At 39.1% G+C, this 15,621-nt stretch overlaps 1 protein-coding gene across 5 annotated transcripts in view; it reads left to right on the top strand.

Annotated features, from left to right (window-relative positions):
• Mtmr7 (myotubularin related protein 7) overlaps positions 1-15,621 on the top strand; it is an 83,919-nt gene that overhangs the window by 59,014 nt on the left and 9,284 nt on the right. For all 5 annotated transcript variants that reach the window (XR_011370763.1, XM_070016305.1, XM_070016307.1 and 2 more), the window contains 3 exons: positions 4,175-4,307; positions 12,079-12,188; positions 13,281-13,406. Coding sequence is in view for 4 of the 5 variants with exons in the window: in XM_070016305.1 (XP_069872406.1) it covers positions 4,175-4,307; positions 12,079-12,188; positions 13,281-13,406 (369 nt within the window). In the remaining variant the exon portion in view is untranslated. The remainder of the gene's footprint in view (positions 1-4,174; positions 4,308-12,078; positions 12,189-13,280; positions 13,407-15,621) is intronic.

The raw sequence follows: 15,621 nt of genomic DNA, 5'->3' as shown, positions 1-15,621 counted from the left end.
CTAGTATAATGTACCTTGATGAATATCACCCCTTTTTAAAAATCACTTTCCCCTATTTCTCCCAACCTCATCCCATTCCACAATTTTCCTAATTTCATAGTATATGCATTGAATATTAGGATTACATTCACACATCCTCTTCCTTCCTTTTATTCATCTTACCCATTAACCTTGACCTAACAGGTGAAATCTTAAACTCCAAATCTATGACAGGGAGCAGGTTGAATTGTTAGATTTAATTGACTCAAGGTTAGGGGAATTTGTTTTCTTTGCAGCTTTAGCCTGCTCAATGCTCACTTCTGTTATTTATCCAATTGGTCAGCTGTCAATAAATCTCTCTTGAGAGCCTTTTCTGGGCAAGTAGGGGCTTGGCCAAAAATGAGGTGTTGGACTATGGCCATAACTTTTTAAATATCTACCTGTCTATCGTTTTGATGGATTTTCAATATTATCGACTCCAGAGCAGGCTCAAATTTTCCAATTGAATATTCTCTGTCTAGTAGCTCTCAGCTACCACAGATCAAGTCTACATTTCTTAGCTGCCTGTAGAAGATGCTTACTGCTTTCCAGTTGCTTTCTTACATACAGCTCTTACTGCTCTGCCGTATGAACCTGCTTTATTTGACTCACTGATACTGACCTGTCTTTTCATCTTGTCCTTCCATCTCTTCTTACTGCTTCATCTAGCAGGCCCTCCAGTTCGTTCTTCATTCTCCCTGATGCTTAAAGTCTAGCCCAGGTATTCATTTTTATCATGAACCATCACCCCAGTCTCTTAGGTCAGAGTTGCTGTAGATTCCAGCTATTGCCACTGCTACTGTTCTTTCATATCACATCCAGTCCTGGTAGGAATTGTCTGCTATTAATTGACACCATATGCCTCCCTTCCATATTCTACTATGAACTTAGGACAATAGAAACAACTCCTCATGTATCATTTTATTCCATCCAGTGCCTGGTACATAGTCCCTGTTCACTGAGAAATGACAGTTCTTTTTGTTTCTTTCATGAGTTTCTGTCTAGCCAAAGAGGCTGATATTAAATAGCAAAGTGATCTTTTTTTTTTTTTTTTTATCAAAGTGATCTTGTATTAGACAATAGGATATTTTTGGAGCTCCTACTTAAAAAAATATAAATGGAAACTGGAATGTACTTACCTCTACTTGAGGATTTTTAGGCTGAAATGAATAACTTTTTCTTTGGTTGTAAAATGGAATTCTTTGTCTAAGGGACCAGATTAGACTTGCTAGTAGTGATTTGTTTGTGGAAAGGATACTCTATCTTTATTTATGTATAATAAGTCTAGGAAAACAACTCTTTGAATGTTAATTATAGAACTATGCTTCCTGCTTTGAAAGTTCAGCTTTTGCCACATAATCATGAGAGAGACTGTAAAATAGGTGTAGGTGGCACTCCTGAAAACTTGCACTTTGGATGATAGATGAAATATTGCCACCTTCTGCTCATTATGTGAAGTACACATTGCCTCTCAAGGAATACTGTTGATCCGTTAGTTCTCTGATGGTAGGTAATCAACTATTTTAAAATGTGGAGAAAAATCTTTATTATATATTAACATAATAATAATTAAAATAGTAATATTTTGTTCTTTAATTTGTTAGCCATTTTTGAGGGGTGTGAAGATATGTGATGAGTACACTTAAATTATTCAAGCTTAATAAATGTGAGCTTCTTAAAAATACTTGAATAGCTGAGCACTGGTGGTGCATGCCTATAATCCTACCTACTCAGAAGGCTGAGCTCTGAGGATCATGATTCAAAGCCAATCCCTGGCAGGATTATGAGACTCTAATCTCCAATTAACCACCAGAAAACTGGAAGTGACACTGTGGCTTTGGCTCAAAGTGATAGAACGCTAACCTTGAGGGAAAAAAGCTTGAAGACAGTGCCCAGGTCATGAGTTCAAGCCCCAGGACCAACAAAGACAAACAAACAACTTGAACATATATTGTTAATTTGTTTTATTTTATGACCTTTGTTGGAAGGATTAACCAACAGCTTGGAAAAACAATTATGAAAAGCAATGATATTTTATAATACATAATTCCAAATGAATAATGTCTACTGGTAATTTTTTACTGATGCTAGAGCTTGAACTCTGGGCCTGGGTACCGTCCTTGAGCTCCTTTTGCTCGAGCATTCTACCCCTTCAGCCACAGCGCCCTTCCAGCTTTTTCTGAGTACTTCATTGGAGATAAGAGTCTCAGACTTTTCTTGCCCGAGCTAGCTTCAAACTATAATCCTCAAATCTAGGTTTACAGGAGTGAGCCACCAGTGCCTGGCTATCTGTAATTTTTGAAACAAAGTTTCCCTCCAAAATAGTTAAATTCATAAAAGAAAGAACATAAGTTATTTCTAGGATAGTTTTTTTTCTCTTGATTCAGGCTACAGATTTTGTTCTTGTGGCCTGCTTAGAAGGAGGCGACCTTCCTTCTTAGATGAGGAAGAATGTCCCGAGGGGCTGCTGTTGCCCAGCCAAAGTCACTTGGGCTAAACTATGGAACAAGGCCCTGTGTGGCACGGGCTTTCCTTCTGCTGTTTTATTTGTCACTTCTGATACATTTTATTTCTGTTACTTCAATTACTGTTTCCAAATTGATATAGTTGTCTACAGTCTTACTGTGCTTAATAAACATCCATTTTTTAAAATGCTATGGCATACATATAACATTCATTTTTGAATAAACCTATATTTTATCATGTTCATTAAGCACAGAAACACAATCCCCCCCCCCACACACACACACGTAGACATGTGATCAATGTTCTTCTTGGTGCCTGATCCAGGGCTTGAATTTGCCTTAATTCATCCAGCCTTGCCTTATTGAGATAGTCATGAGTTTTCAATACTTTATTATAAAAATATCACAGTAAATGTTAGATACTTGGACATCTGTGTTTATGTGCTGATCATTTTAATTTTGTTAGATTCTTACCATTAGGTAAGTTTGACTTAAAGATGTACATGTTTTTGTCTTAATTTAGCTTTTTTTCACTTAGCATCTTGAAAAGTACTGCTTAACATTTTGCCCTTAACGTGGGTTATTTTTCAATCATAGTACTTTAATGTATATAAGTGAAAATGAGACCTGGTAATTTCAGAGGATGGCTGGGGTTGCAATAGATGAGAAGGGAAGTGATGGAAGGGCTGACGCCCGTCAAGACACATCGTACTCATATCAGTTGACGTGTTGAATAGAAATCACTTTGTATACCTACTTAAAGATGATCATTAAAACTATTGGTCATTTTTTTTTCTGATAGTGAGATCCTGGCATAGGTTCCTTGGCTAGGATCCTTTGTGGCTTCCTTTTTGTGGCTTGGGGGTAAGCATAAGCAGTGAAACTGTTCATAGGTGTGTTAACATGCTAAGTCAAGCATGAGTGGAGTGTTGCCAGGCATACATCTTTGTATGTCTCCGCTGTTTCTATACAGCTGTTGCTATACAGAGTTAGGACAGAATTCAAGCTTAATAAATTTCTCCATAATCCATTATCATTGAACTCAATTTTCACCAAGAAACTTGCAGTATCTCATGCAAAATGATGGTAATGAAAGTGATTTTCTAAAAAGCCTTATTTAGTGTCTAGATTTAAATAACATGGCTAGAGGATAATGTCCCTAGGGATTGAATATATGCCTTCTTTTTCTTGATTGTATTCAGTGATTTGTGCTCAGGGTTTAATTGTGTATCTGAGGGATCCTTACAGGCAAATTAGAATGATATAAATGAACATGTTTGGCAACATGTTCATTGGTAATATCATACTACTAGATATCCAAATTGATTATATTGATGCTCTCCTGCCATCCTGTAGGTTGTCATGTGTGGTATTAAGGTGGAACAAGTTGGCTCTGTCAAAGAATTCCACATTGAATTCCACAAGAACACAGGTATCTCCCGTAGAGTCTGTTCTATGGAATGCTTCTTAGCTCAAAAAACGTTAACCCTTGCTAACAATTTCATGCTGTGGAATCTAAGCTCAGCTTAAGTGCACGAAAATACACAACTCAGTATAGTGCCCCAATGATTTAAATCACATTCTGTTTCTACATATCATTTTGTATGTATTTATGAATATCCGTGAAATGCTGTGATTGCTTCATGTCCTGAGTTTAATTGGTGACTATTTTGTTTTGCTGACCACTGTAGCTTAATGCAATGGCAAACCGTGCTGCAGGGAAAGGCTATGAGAATGAAGACAATTATTCCAATATCAAGTTTCAGTTTATCGGGATAGAGAACATTCATGTCATGAGGAGCAGTCTGCAGAAAATGCTGGAAGGTAAACCATTTCCTTAATGCAGAACATTAAAAAAAACACAGTTAAATTGTGATGCCAACACAAAAGCAGATAATCTTCTGATTTCAGAATGTTTTGTTTCATTTTTTTCTGGCATTACATAGATGTGAAAAGTTGGTGAAAATATGTCACAGTGATTCTTTAAACATTTAAGAGCCTTTCTCTTCTTTCAATATTATCATCAAGTAGTTTTGCCATTTGGTTGCTCACAGTCACATACTGTCTAGTGGTGCTTACCATCTAAGATAAAAGTGCATAGGGATCATAATGTTAGTGTAGCCCATACTCAGTTCTACATTGAAAGCACTAACACCATGTTCTTGTGTCAGGTTCATAAACTGTAGCTGCAAGTTGGGGAGTGACCTTTATAAAGGAGGGTATTGAAGGTCTTGATCCTCGTTTCAAAACAATAGTAACTACTGCAACTACTGCATGCTTCAGCCCCAGCTCTACCACACAGAGCAGCGGACACTGTAAGACATATTCTCATAGGCAGGTGCTCATTCAGATAGGAAATTTTAAAAGATGGCACATGAAATAGAAGAGTTGTTTGAATCACCACAAGCAGATACTTTGCATCTTAAGCTTAGGGTCCTCTTGAGGAATCTATTGCTACAGTCTACAATTTCTGTCTCCAATAGCAACTGAGAAGAGAAAGAGGAGGATACAGAATCCCGTAGTTTGTGCTGTGCCTGTAAATGCTGTGTGTGTACTTTTGGGGAAAATACGGAGAGATGAGTGCTAGTGGAGTGGGCTGGCCTGGTGGGAAATGTGGAGTCTGGCTTGAAGAGGGACAGCGAAAGAGCTGACTTCTTTTTCTTGGGATACACATTTGCTTGCAGTACTTACTCCGTTCTCTGTTCAGTCAGAGGAACAGGGTATGTTGAGAATCTAATGAGGCTGGAAAAACTCAAGTGTCACAGAAAAGCCTAAATTTCATTCTCTACTGGACTTCTTGGTTTATCTCAGTTATGAAAATTTGAACACATCAGTTAATTTCTTTGCTACTCTCTTACCTGATGTAAAATGAGAGAATTAGATTAATAATTTATGTGAGCCTTTGTAGCTATGATATTTGATATCCTGGCTTCAAGCACTTTAAAACCGAACCTTCAAGGCCTGGGGTTGTAGCTTATTAGTAAAGCACTCGACTCACATACAAAAGACACTGAATTGGATTGCTAGCACTGGGGAAAAAAGGAGGATTTAAATGTTACAAGAAATCTATTCCTGCATCTGAAAAAAAATAAATCACATCCCCAGTTATCTCCATTGTACTTGGATGAATAGTTTTCTATCTCTTATTCACAGTGACAATACTATGGGCATGACTATTAGAGCTTCCTGAGCTTCTAGAGATTTTCATGACCTGTCTGTCTTTCTTATGAACTGTGCTTCTTGCATGTGGAAAAATTGAGCTAGCTTGGTACTGTTATTGAAAAGGTAGTCTAGCTTTAGTATGAGAAGTGTTTACGGTTATAAACATTAGAAAACCTTTATATTGATAAACTTCATTTTGCAATTTCATAAGATGACTTCTGAGAACATGAATTTTCTTTTATGCAGAAAGTTGCTCCTGGGAATGTTTCTAACATACATTTGACTTTAGTTGTTAAACTGGCATTTACTTAACCTCTCAACCTTTATCAATATGATCTGATTCACCACGTTTTCTAAGGGACAAGAAAGCTGAACATGTTTTGGAGGGCAGCTCTCTGTTTGACAAGGGATCGTGGTACCTCGGCATAACTTTTCCAGCTGCAAGCAAGGACAGCTTTCTGGATGCCTTTCAGGAGACTTGACCAATGTTTGACTGTCTGTTTTTTCTGAGTAAATTATAAACCACTTGTGGAGGCTCAGCTAATGAGGTGATGCAATCGGTGTCTTCGCACTGCTGTCCTTGGCATTGAGATTAGAAGGTCTGTGCTGCTGGCTGGACACCTGGTAGGCCAGAACAGCATGTTTTGCTCATTACTCCTAATTTCTCCAGTTCTGCTAACCCACCTGTTACAGACATTATCCGAATAGGTTCTGAATACTAGAAGTAAAGTTATTTGCATCCTGCCTTCAAACAGCTCTTATCTGTGGAGCAGGTTCCTATCCTATAAAGATCCTTTCATATAGCTCATTTAGTTTACACTTAGATTTGTAAGTATTAAACCAAACTTTTTTTTTTCCTGTCAGCTTTGGACCTTGAACTCTGGCCCTGGGTACTGTCCTTGAGCTTTTCTTTGTGTACAAGGCTTGTGGTGCTGTATCACTTGAATCATAGCTCTACTTCTGGCTTTTTGTGGTTAGTTGGAGATGAGAGTCTCACAGATTCTGTCTGGGATGGCTTCGAACTGTGATCCTCACATTTCAACCTCCCGAGAAGCTAGATTATAGGCATGAGCCACCACTGCCTGTCTGAAACCAAACTATTTTTGGGGCAAATATAACAACTAAGGAGATAAAGGGATGCCTTTCAATTATGTAGCAATATCGTAATGAATTAAGTGTTATAGTAGTTTTCTTTTAGACTATATAGATAGTGCTTTTCCCCTTAACTAATTAAAGAACACCCTGTAATTTTCTTTGCTACTAAGCTGGTTGATTGAAGAGCTTGGATAGGCATTTTTCAAGACTGAGGACATTGTTATAATCAGAAGTGAAGCTATCTCCTTTTACCCATCCTTGTTGTTGGGAGAGAATCAGTGGGAGGAAGGTAGAGTTGGGTACATGAGCTATGTCCATATCTCAACTTGATGAGGTCGTGCTGCATGAAGATGCTTCTTTGGGTGGCCCTGCTTGGAACGGTGTGGCAAGACTTCTTTTTCAATCAGCATGCCATCTTTCTCTCCACTTCCAGTTTTGTGTCTTTATTCCACAGGAATCTTAGATGAATACTGCTTGCTGTTTTATTGTGTAGTTGTGTACAGCTGTTATCATTGACTTATTCATTTAACTAAAACCAAGCAACTGCTGTCCAATAGGCTTCTTGTTTCCACTTCGTTGAATGTATTTAATGTTCATAGTGACATCCATACTTATATATGAAGAAAATTCCAGAGAGTATACTGTATGTATGTATGTATGTATGTATGTATGTATGTATGTATATATATATATATATATATATATATATATATAATTTAAAGGGAAGCAGTAACTTGAAACAATAATCATGTAAGGTATGTTTAGACTTGCCATGTGTTGAAGTTTACTTTCTGATGGTGCTGGAGAGGATGGAACTCGGAGCTTTAATCAAGTACCCTACCATGGGGCTCCATCTCCAGCCCCTTACACTTGCTCTAGTAACTCCATAAATGCAAGTGAAAAATTTCACATTCACCCTTTAAAACTAAAAACAATATAGTATTTCTGGAATCATTCAATGTTCTTTTTTAAAAAAAAATTACTACCTTTAAGTGGTTATACAAGGGAATTTCAATTCAGTGTAACAATTTCTGAGTACAATTCATCTTGTTCTCGATACCAGTTAAGCCTAGAGAGCACATGTTACCACTGCATATTGTGAATTTGTCTTTAGATACAAAGCTAATTGGGAATTCTTCATGGAAACCTGCTCTTTGATTTTCTTTAGGATAATTTTTAGTGTTCAAGAATGTGTGGATGTTGACATTTGCTTATACACATACTCATTTATCAGAAGCTAGTTATACAGACATGAACATACTGATGTACGTATACTGGCTGCTGTGTAAACGCAAGCACTACAACACAGGTGTAACAATTGAGGCTTGATTATATCTCACCATTTTGTATTATATTCTTTCAATAGAAAACATAGGTAAATAGAAATGACTTTCATGATATTAATTATATAGAGAATTCACAAAATATCATTGTGACCAGTGTTAGGAATGTTTTGACAAATCTGTGTGTGTGTGTGTGTGTGTGTGTGTGTGGTACTGGGATTTGAACTCAGAACCTCATGTATGCTAGGCAAATACTCTACCACTTGAGCTCTAGCCACAGCTTTAGGTAGGTGTGTGTGTGTGTGTGTGTGTGTGTGTGTACGTGTGTGTGCGTGCGTGTGTGTGTGTGTGTGTGTGTGTGTGTGTGTGTGTGTGTGTGTGTGTGTGTGTGCGTGCTGTTGGGGCTTTAACTCAGGGCCTGGGTGCTATCCCTGAGCTTTTTCATTAAAGGCTACCACTCTACCACTTTGAGCCACAGTGCAACTTCCAGTTTTTTGGTGGTTAATTGGAGATTAACCACCAGAGATCAACCACCAATTAACCACCAGCTAGAGCTGGCTTCAAACTGAGATCCTCTGAGCCTCTGAGCAGCTAGGATTAGAGACATGAGCCACCAGTGCTCAGTCCTACTTAGTTTTCGGATAAGAATCTCACTAACTTTTTGCCTTGGCTCGACTGAACTCACAATTTCTTCTATACCTGAGATTAAAGGCATAAGCAACTGTGCACAGCCAAGGTCTTCTAGTCTTTTGGTGTGGGGAACTTCACATACAAGTAGGGTAGTAAGGAGAGCATCACTGATATGAATAGGAGAATACAGTTCCCTGCAGGACACAGAGATTAATTTGTGTCACCAGGTAGACTTTAAGAGAAAGAGGGAGACTACTATCAGACTTCACTAAACATTTCCATTCTGCAGTCTCCTCTGAATGGCTTCATTTGCTAGGATGTACAATGAGGTGAAGTGTTTATAATTTTGCTAGTTCTTTAGGAATTATCTCATTGATCTTGGCTTCTTGTCTCATTTGGAAAAAATAACTCAAACATTAAAGTCAGGCAGGTCATGTATACTTCATCTTTAGGGCTTAGGGTGCATTTGAACTCTTATGGAGTTCATTTGAACTTTGCTTTGTGCCCTGTCTGACCTCATGTTAGCAGCATAGGGAAAAAAAATGAGACTGATGTAGGAAAAAGCCAAAGGAGGACTAGATGAGCTTCTTCTATTGTCACTTTCATGTTTCTCATGTTCCAAAATTATGTAGCTTCTTAAAAAAATTGTTTTTGAGGATGGTTTCTATATGTGTAGGGACTATAGCTACACTGTTATATAAAACAAATGTCATTAGACCCAGCACTGAACGCCTGGCTAGTAAGTGCAGTTCTCTGTAGTTTGCGGCATATGCCTGTGAGGTCATCAGAAATGAACTTTGCTCAGCAAAAATGGTTTGTAAATATTGGTTTGGGTTTGGCAACAAGAATGAGCAAATCAGTATTCCTGCCTTATCCTGAGTTTATCCAAACAAACCCAACAGTTTTATATTTAAAAGCCTGGACACTAATTGTTTCAGTCTCCAGTGTAACCCCGTCTGCCAGATGCGTTAATCATCTGTGGAGCCGTTTGCCTTGAACATAGACACTGACCATTAGCCACCCTCCCAGTTGTCACCTTGCCTGAAAACCCAGTGAGGTTAGTTTACCAAGCACACTGGGCAGTTGTAGTGTTCCTGCACACAGAAAGGTTATACAAGCAGCTGTTCTTCATGTAGGAAGAAAGGAGTTGATGTGGTAAGAGCCAGGCAGCAAGGGAGCTTTGGGGCATTCTCTCTCCAGCACATTTTAGAGCCTGGTCCAGAACCATCCATAGCTCTCTTTCCCTTGGCACAATTTTATTTTTTTGCCAGTCCTGGGGCTTGAACTGGGGGACTGGGCTCTGTCTCTGGGCCTCTCTGTGCTCAAGGTTAGCGCTCTACCACTTGAGCCACAGCACGACTTTTGCTTTTTCTGAGTAATTTATTGGAGCTAAGAGTCTCATGGACTTTCCTGCCCAGTCTGGCTTTGAGCTTTGATCCTCAAACCTCAGCCTCCTGAGTAGCTAGGATTACAGGTGCTCAGCTGACCATTTCTGTGCCTTCTTGGGAAGAGATTGTGAAAAGGGTCTTGTTCTTGGGCTGAGCTTCAGAGTTTGGATGCCAAGATATTCCCAGGAACCTTAGACTTAAAAAACAAAAACAATAAAGTCTACAAGAATGCTAACCAGCCTGAAAGTTTGGCCTGTTTAGTGTGAAGGAGGCGGGGGAGGGAGAGGGAGAGGAGAGCGCCTGTGGAAGGTTTAAAGGAACCAGTTGAATCCTCCACTTCACAAAGTGGAATGTGTATATTTTAGGATTAAGTTGTACACTTCAGGTCATGGTAAGAGAGCGAGTGATAGGGATGCAGGGAGCGCACTGGACCGCTGGGCTGTCTCTGGGCAGCATCCATGGGCAGAAGCAAGCCTGCCACCTGGAGGGCTTGTCTGGTATTGCTGGGTAGCTGTTACCAGAGGACAGAACTGTTGTGCTGGGGCAGGGCTGGCTGGGCTTGCTCCTTTGTCGCTATTGGCTGACATTTGGCCTTTACATCCAGATCAGCTATCAGTCAGCATACTATGTCTGAGCTCCCCTGAGCTCATGGGAAAACTTGCTGAGGTGTGCTGTGGCCACACTGCTGAGAATTGCCTTCTGGATCATCAATTTCTGTATGTCCTTCCTAAAAACATGGGTCCCGCTTTAAGCCAGCTCTTTTCTCTTACCTCCCTTTCCTAATTTCCATTTTCCTCCTGTACAAAAGAAAAGCACACCCTTTACCACAACTTGAGTCTTAGCAAAGCGCATTATCCCAGGAGATGCCATGTGCGAGGGAAGGCAGAGTTTCACCCTTTATTTTAGAGGTCCATGTGCAATGTGTTTAGAGACTTCTAACTAAACTTCCTTGAGTAACTTCACCAAGTGAGAAGTGTGGTTTTGTAATTTTATTTTTTTCATTGATGTTATTTTTTCTGTTGTTTTTATTAGTATACATTAGTTCTACAATGCTAAGACTTCATGGTGACATTCTCATTTAGGTCTACAATATGTCCTGATCAAGATCACACCCTTTATCACCCTCTACCACCCTCCAACCCCCTTCTAAAATATAACAGGTTTCAGTGTTCATTTTCATACATGCCTATTTTAATGTTACATTTTCTGTTGGCTACATTTCAAAAGTAAAAGGAAATGAGTAGGTTAATTTTAATAACATGATTTATTTAATATAATATCCAAACCTTGTCATATTAACAGGCAGTCAGTATAAAAAGCTACTCATGAAGCTGGGCACCACTGGCTCACGCCTGTAATATTATCTACTGAGAAGGCTGAGATTCGATGATTGTGGTTTGGAGTCAGACAAGGCAAAAATGTCTACAAGACTCCTTCAGTTAAACAAGCCAGACTAGCCAAGCACCACTGGCTCATACCTGTAATCCTAGCTTCTCAGGAGGCAGAGATCTAAGGAACATGGTTTGAAGCCAGCCTGGAAAGGAAATGTCTATGAGACATGATCTCTAATTAACTACCAAATAAAGCAGGAAGTGGAGCTGTGGCTCAAGTGGTAGAGTCTTGAGCATATAAGCTTAGAGACAGTTTTAGGACTGGCACCACACACACACCAAAAAAAAAAAAAAAAAAAAAAAAAAAAAGCACCAAACTTTGAGCTTTCTTACATTGCACTAAAGAAATTCAAGGGCTCTTCAGGTGCTTACCTGTGGTATCATTGCCAGAAAGGTATATGGATGTTCTGTGCTAGATATCACTATAATAAGAATGAAACATTCCCATTAATGTTAGGAATTTAAACTTTGGAGACAAGACTCTCAGTAGGATCAAGTTAAGTTAGATATTTATTTTGACCTAAGTATTCCAGGCAGTTTCTACAACAAAAAAGCATTATTAACAAACTGCCTGTGAAATACCATATCATAAGATAAAATGAGAGATTGCTGTAATTTCACTTTTATGACACAATTTATGTTTCAGTGTGTGAGCTAAAGTCTCCCTCCATGAGCGATTTTCTGTGGGGCCTAGAGAACTCTGGTTGGTTGAGGCACATTAAAGCCATCATGGATGCGGGCATCTTCATTGCAAAGGTATGTGATCTCAGAAGAATCTAACACCGCAAGACAATCTGACTGCCAAAGATCCTCTCCCCAGAGCCCACCTATACTCAGGGAGTTGGCTGTACAGCTTGTCTGTGGGCCACACAATGTTTTAAAAAGGAATATACAAATAAAAATAGAATTTTAGGTGGTGATAAATGCTAGTATGAAATTTCCAGTATGTTTTCCAATGTATGTTTTCTGCCAAAAGTGGTAACCTCAGAGTCATATGTAGTTTTATACTAGAAATTCCTTCTTAGTAAATTTTCTTGTAGGGATTTTACGTTTGTTTTCTCTTCCTTCTGTTTTTCCTAGATCTATTACTACTTGACCTTTATCCCTGTAATATCAGTTTTATAATAAAAAAGTGTTGGGGTCCTTTTTGGAAATGGTAGGGGCCAGTAGCAACCCTAGAAATTCAGTAAGACTTAATGTGAAAACTAGAGGGGAAGCAAAAGGGTAGCAGGAGGGAGGCCATGTGCCATGATACATTTGCACGGGAAACAAACTTTCATTTGGTAAATCTTCTACTGGAAAAGGAGGAAAAGAAAAGCTTCAACTAGCACAAAGCCACCCATTGGCTCTGCTCTAATGAAGGTATAAATGCTAAATTAAAAAAAATGTTAAGTGGCGCTGTGGCTCAAGGGGTAGAGTTCTCACCTTGAGCTGAAGAGCTGAAGGATAGCGCCCAAGCCCAGAGTTCAAGCCCCACGACCAACCAACAAAAAAAAAAAAGATAAAGGAATTATTGTTGATTTTAACTTAGAATGATATTATGGATGGTTTTTAAAGAGATTTGTTTTTCTAAGAGACATATTCCATAATATTTATAAGTGAAAGATTATGATGCTGGGAATTACTTCTAAATAGGCGGGAGGAGGCAGGGAGGAGGGAAAGTTTCTTGGAAGTAGATGGGGGCTCATTGTATTTTCTCATGTGTTGTTTTGTAAATTCTTCACGTTCTTCCAAATAAGGTTTTAAAACATAAAGGCTGTTTTGTGTACGTCTGTAACCACCCCTGCTCCTGACAATTTTTCCTTCTTATATTCATTCTTTGTATCTTTGCCATTGGGCATGTTTTAGGCAGTTTCAGAGGAAGGGGCCAGTGTGCTGGTTCACTGTTCTGATGGCTGGGACAGGACTGCTCAGGTGTGCTCTGTGGCCAGCCTGCTTCTAGACCCTCACTACCGAACACTGAAGGGCTTCATGGTGAGTGTGGCTGGCTGGGGGCTTTACCAGGGAGAGATGTGAGGCTCTGACTGGCATTTACAAACTTTTTGCTGCATTTTTTTTTTCTTCCTAATCAACATTATTTTTCTCTTAGTAAATCAACAAGATCAACTGGAGAAAAGGTAAAAAAAAGAGGAAAATATTAAACCCAATTCACAGTGCTACTCCATGCAAGTTTGGGGGTGAACATAAAATATATTTAGTTGTTTAGAAAATAGTGCTTGTTTTGAGATACAGGGGTTTGAAAGCACGGTTTTGCATTCATCTCTTTTTCTTTTTTTTTCTGTTGGTCGTGGGGCTTGAACTCTGGGCCTGAGCTCTGTCCCTGCGCTCTTCAGCTCAAGGCTAGTGCTCTACCACTTGAGCTACAGCGCCACTTCCAGTTTTCTGGTGGTCTATTACTGCTGAGCTAGGCCCCCAGCCCTTTTTTGCACTAGTTATGTTTGGCATAGGATCTTACTTCTTCCTCAGCATGTGCTTAGACTACAATCTATCTGCTTTAGGCTTCTCAACATAGCTGGGATGACATGCGTTTGCCATGATGCCCAGCTTCTTCCATTGAGATGAAGCCTTTTCTGCCCAGGCTGTCCTGGAACCTTGATCTTCCCAATCTTAGCTTCTTGCATAGCTGGAAGGGCAGGCACATGCCCCAGTTGATGGTTGAAAAGGGGTCTCATGAACTTCTCTGCCTAGGCTGATATTGAACTGCAGTCCTCCTGAACTCAGCTTCCCAAATAGCTAGGACTATAGGTGTGAGCCACTAGTGCCTTACTAAATAATGATATACATTATATCATTATATACATTATTATACATTATATCATTATACCACATAAATATATGTGGTATATATAAATATAAAATACCACATAAATATGTGGTATTAATATATATATATATATATATATATATATAACTTGCTCAGAAGTATTTCAAACTTAGGTAGTATGTGAATATATAACAACACTTTTCAAAAACAAGTATGTGATTTGACAATGTGAGAGTAAGAGTTTTTGCTTGCTAAACAAGTGTTCTACCATTTGAGCCATGTCTCAATCTCAAAAAAAGGTAATTTGGAACTAAAATTTTGTATATTTCACATGCAAATAGATCTGGGGAGAAAAACTTCAACTGTTTCTGTTTCTTTCCTTTCTTTCTGATGGTCTTGCTGAAATCCTGAGTCCATCCTCTTCCTTTAGGTGTGGCACCACAATGCAACCTGGACTTCCCGAGGCCATGGCTGCCTGAAGTGGCAAAGCTGTGGTTACCATGACCCAGTTTCATCACTGTGTGACTGAAGGAGCTTCCATGGTTTGGTAGAAAGCCCTTCAGTGAATGCTGAATCCTTGCTAGGGAAAAATGAGGGCCGAGGAGCCCTATGGAGATATTATTACTGCGGGATTAGCAAGTAATATCAGCTGACACCTGGACAAGAGAAAAGCAGACTTGCTGTCCATAAGTTTCCATATTATTTGGGGAGGGGTGCAGGTGGAAAATAGGTGTCCAAGAACTGCCAGTTGCCTCTGACAAGTTCCTGAGACTTGAAGGTCACCCTCCTGCTTCAGCCTGTCCTTTGGAAAGTGAAGGGTTCTTAGTTGTACCATTCTGTCCTTCCACTGACCCATCCTCATTGTTCACGTCTAACCTTGGAATTTGCAATGTGTGCGTGTACACACACACACACAGCCTTTAGAGTCAGGACCTACTTCAGTGTATTTCTAGGGAAAGCCAAAGGGCTATTTTAGAGCTTTGGTGGTATTAATGCGCCTGTTGCATATATTTATATATTTTAAAATGCAGATTTTAAATTTATTGGTAATCCTAAATCTAAAGCAGGGCTAAAACCATATTTTTCTAATATATATTATTAAATATATTTATATCCTAGGAATGTTATTTAATATAAGAATATATTTTAATATATTCCTAAATCCCATGACTTTAGAAAACAGTATGTAGTTAAAGGTTAAAAGAAAACATCCCCATTTCTCACTGAAAAGTTGGGTTTTGCTTTATATAGAGGCAGCATCATGGGGTGGTTATGGTATAGGGTTTGCAACATCCCCCTAGGTTATCAAGTGGCATTCACTGCTTTGAGGTATCACGATCTCTAGCAAAATATTCAATCTTCTGCTTCAGTCTCCCTTTCTCTAAAATGGCAAGGATAAGAACACCCGTCCCACATTAAATATAT

The sequence above is a fragment of the Dipodomys merriami genome, unplaced genomic scaffold (assembly GCF_024711535.1).
Source record: "Dipodomys merriami isolate MVZ:Mamm:240054 unplaced genomic scaffold, mDipMer1.0.p SCAF_12, whole genome shotgun sequence".
NCBI classification, from domain to species: domain Eukaryota; kingdom Metazoa; phylum Chordata; class Mammalia; order Rodentia; family Heteromyidae; genus Dipodomys; species Dipodomys merriami.
This window is presented reverse-complemented; position numbering and strand designations above follow the sequence as displayed.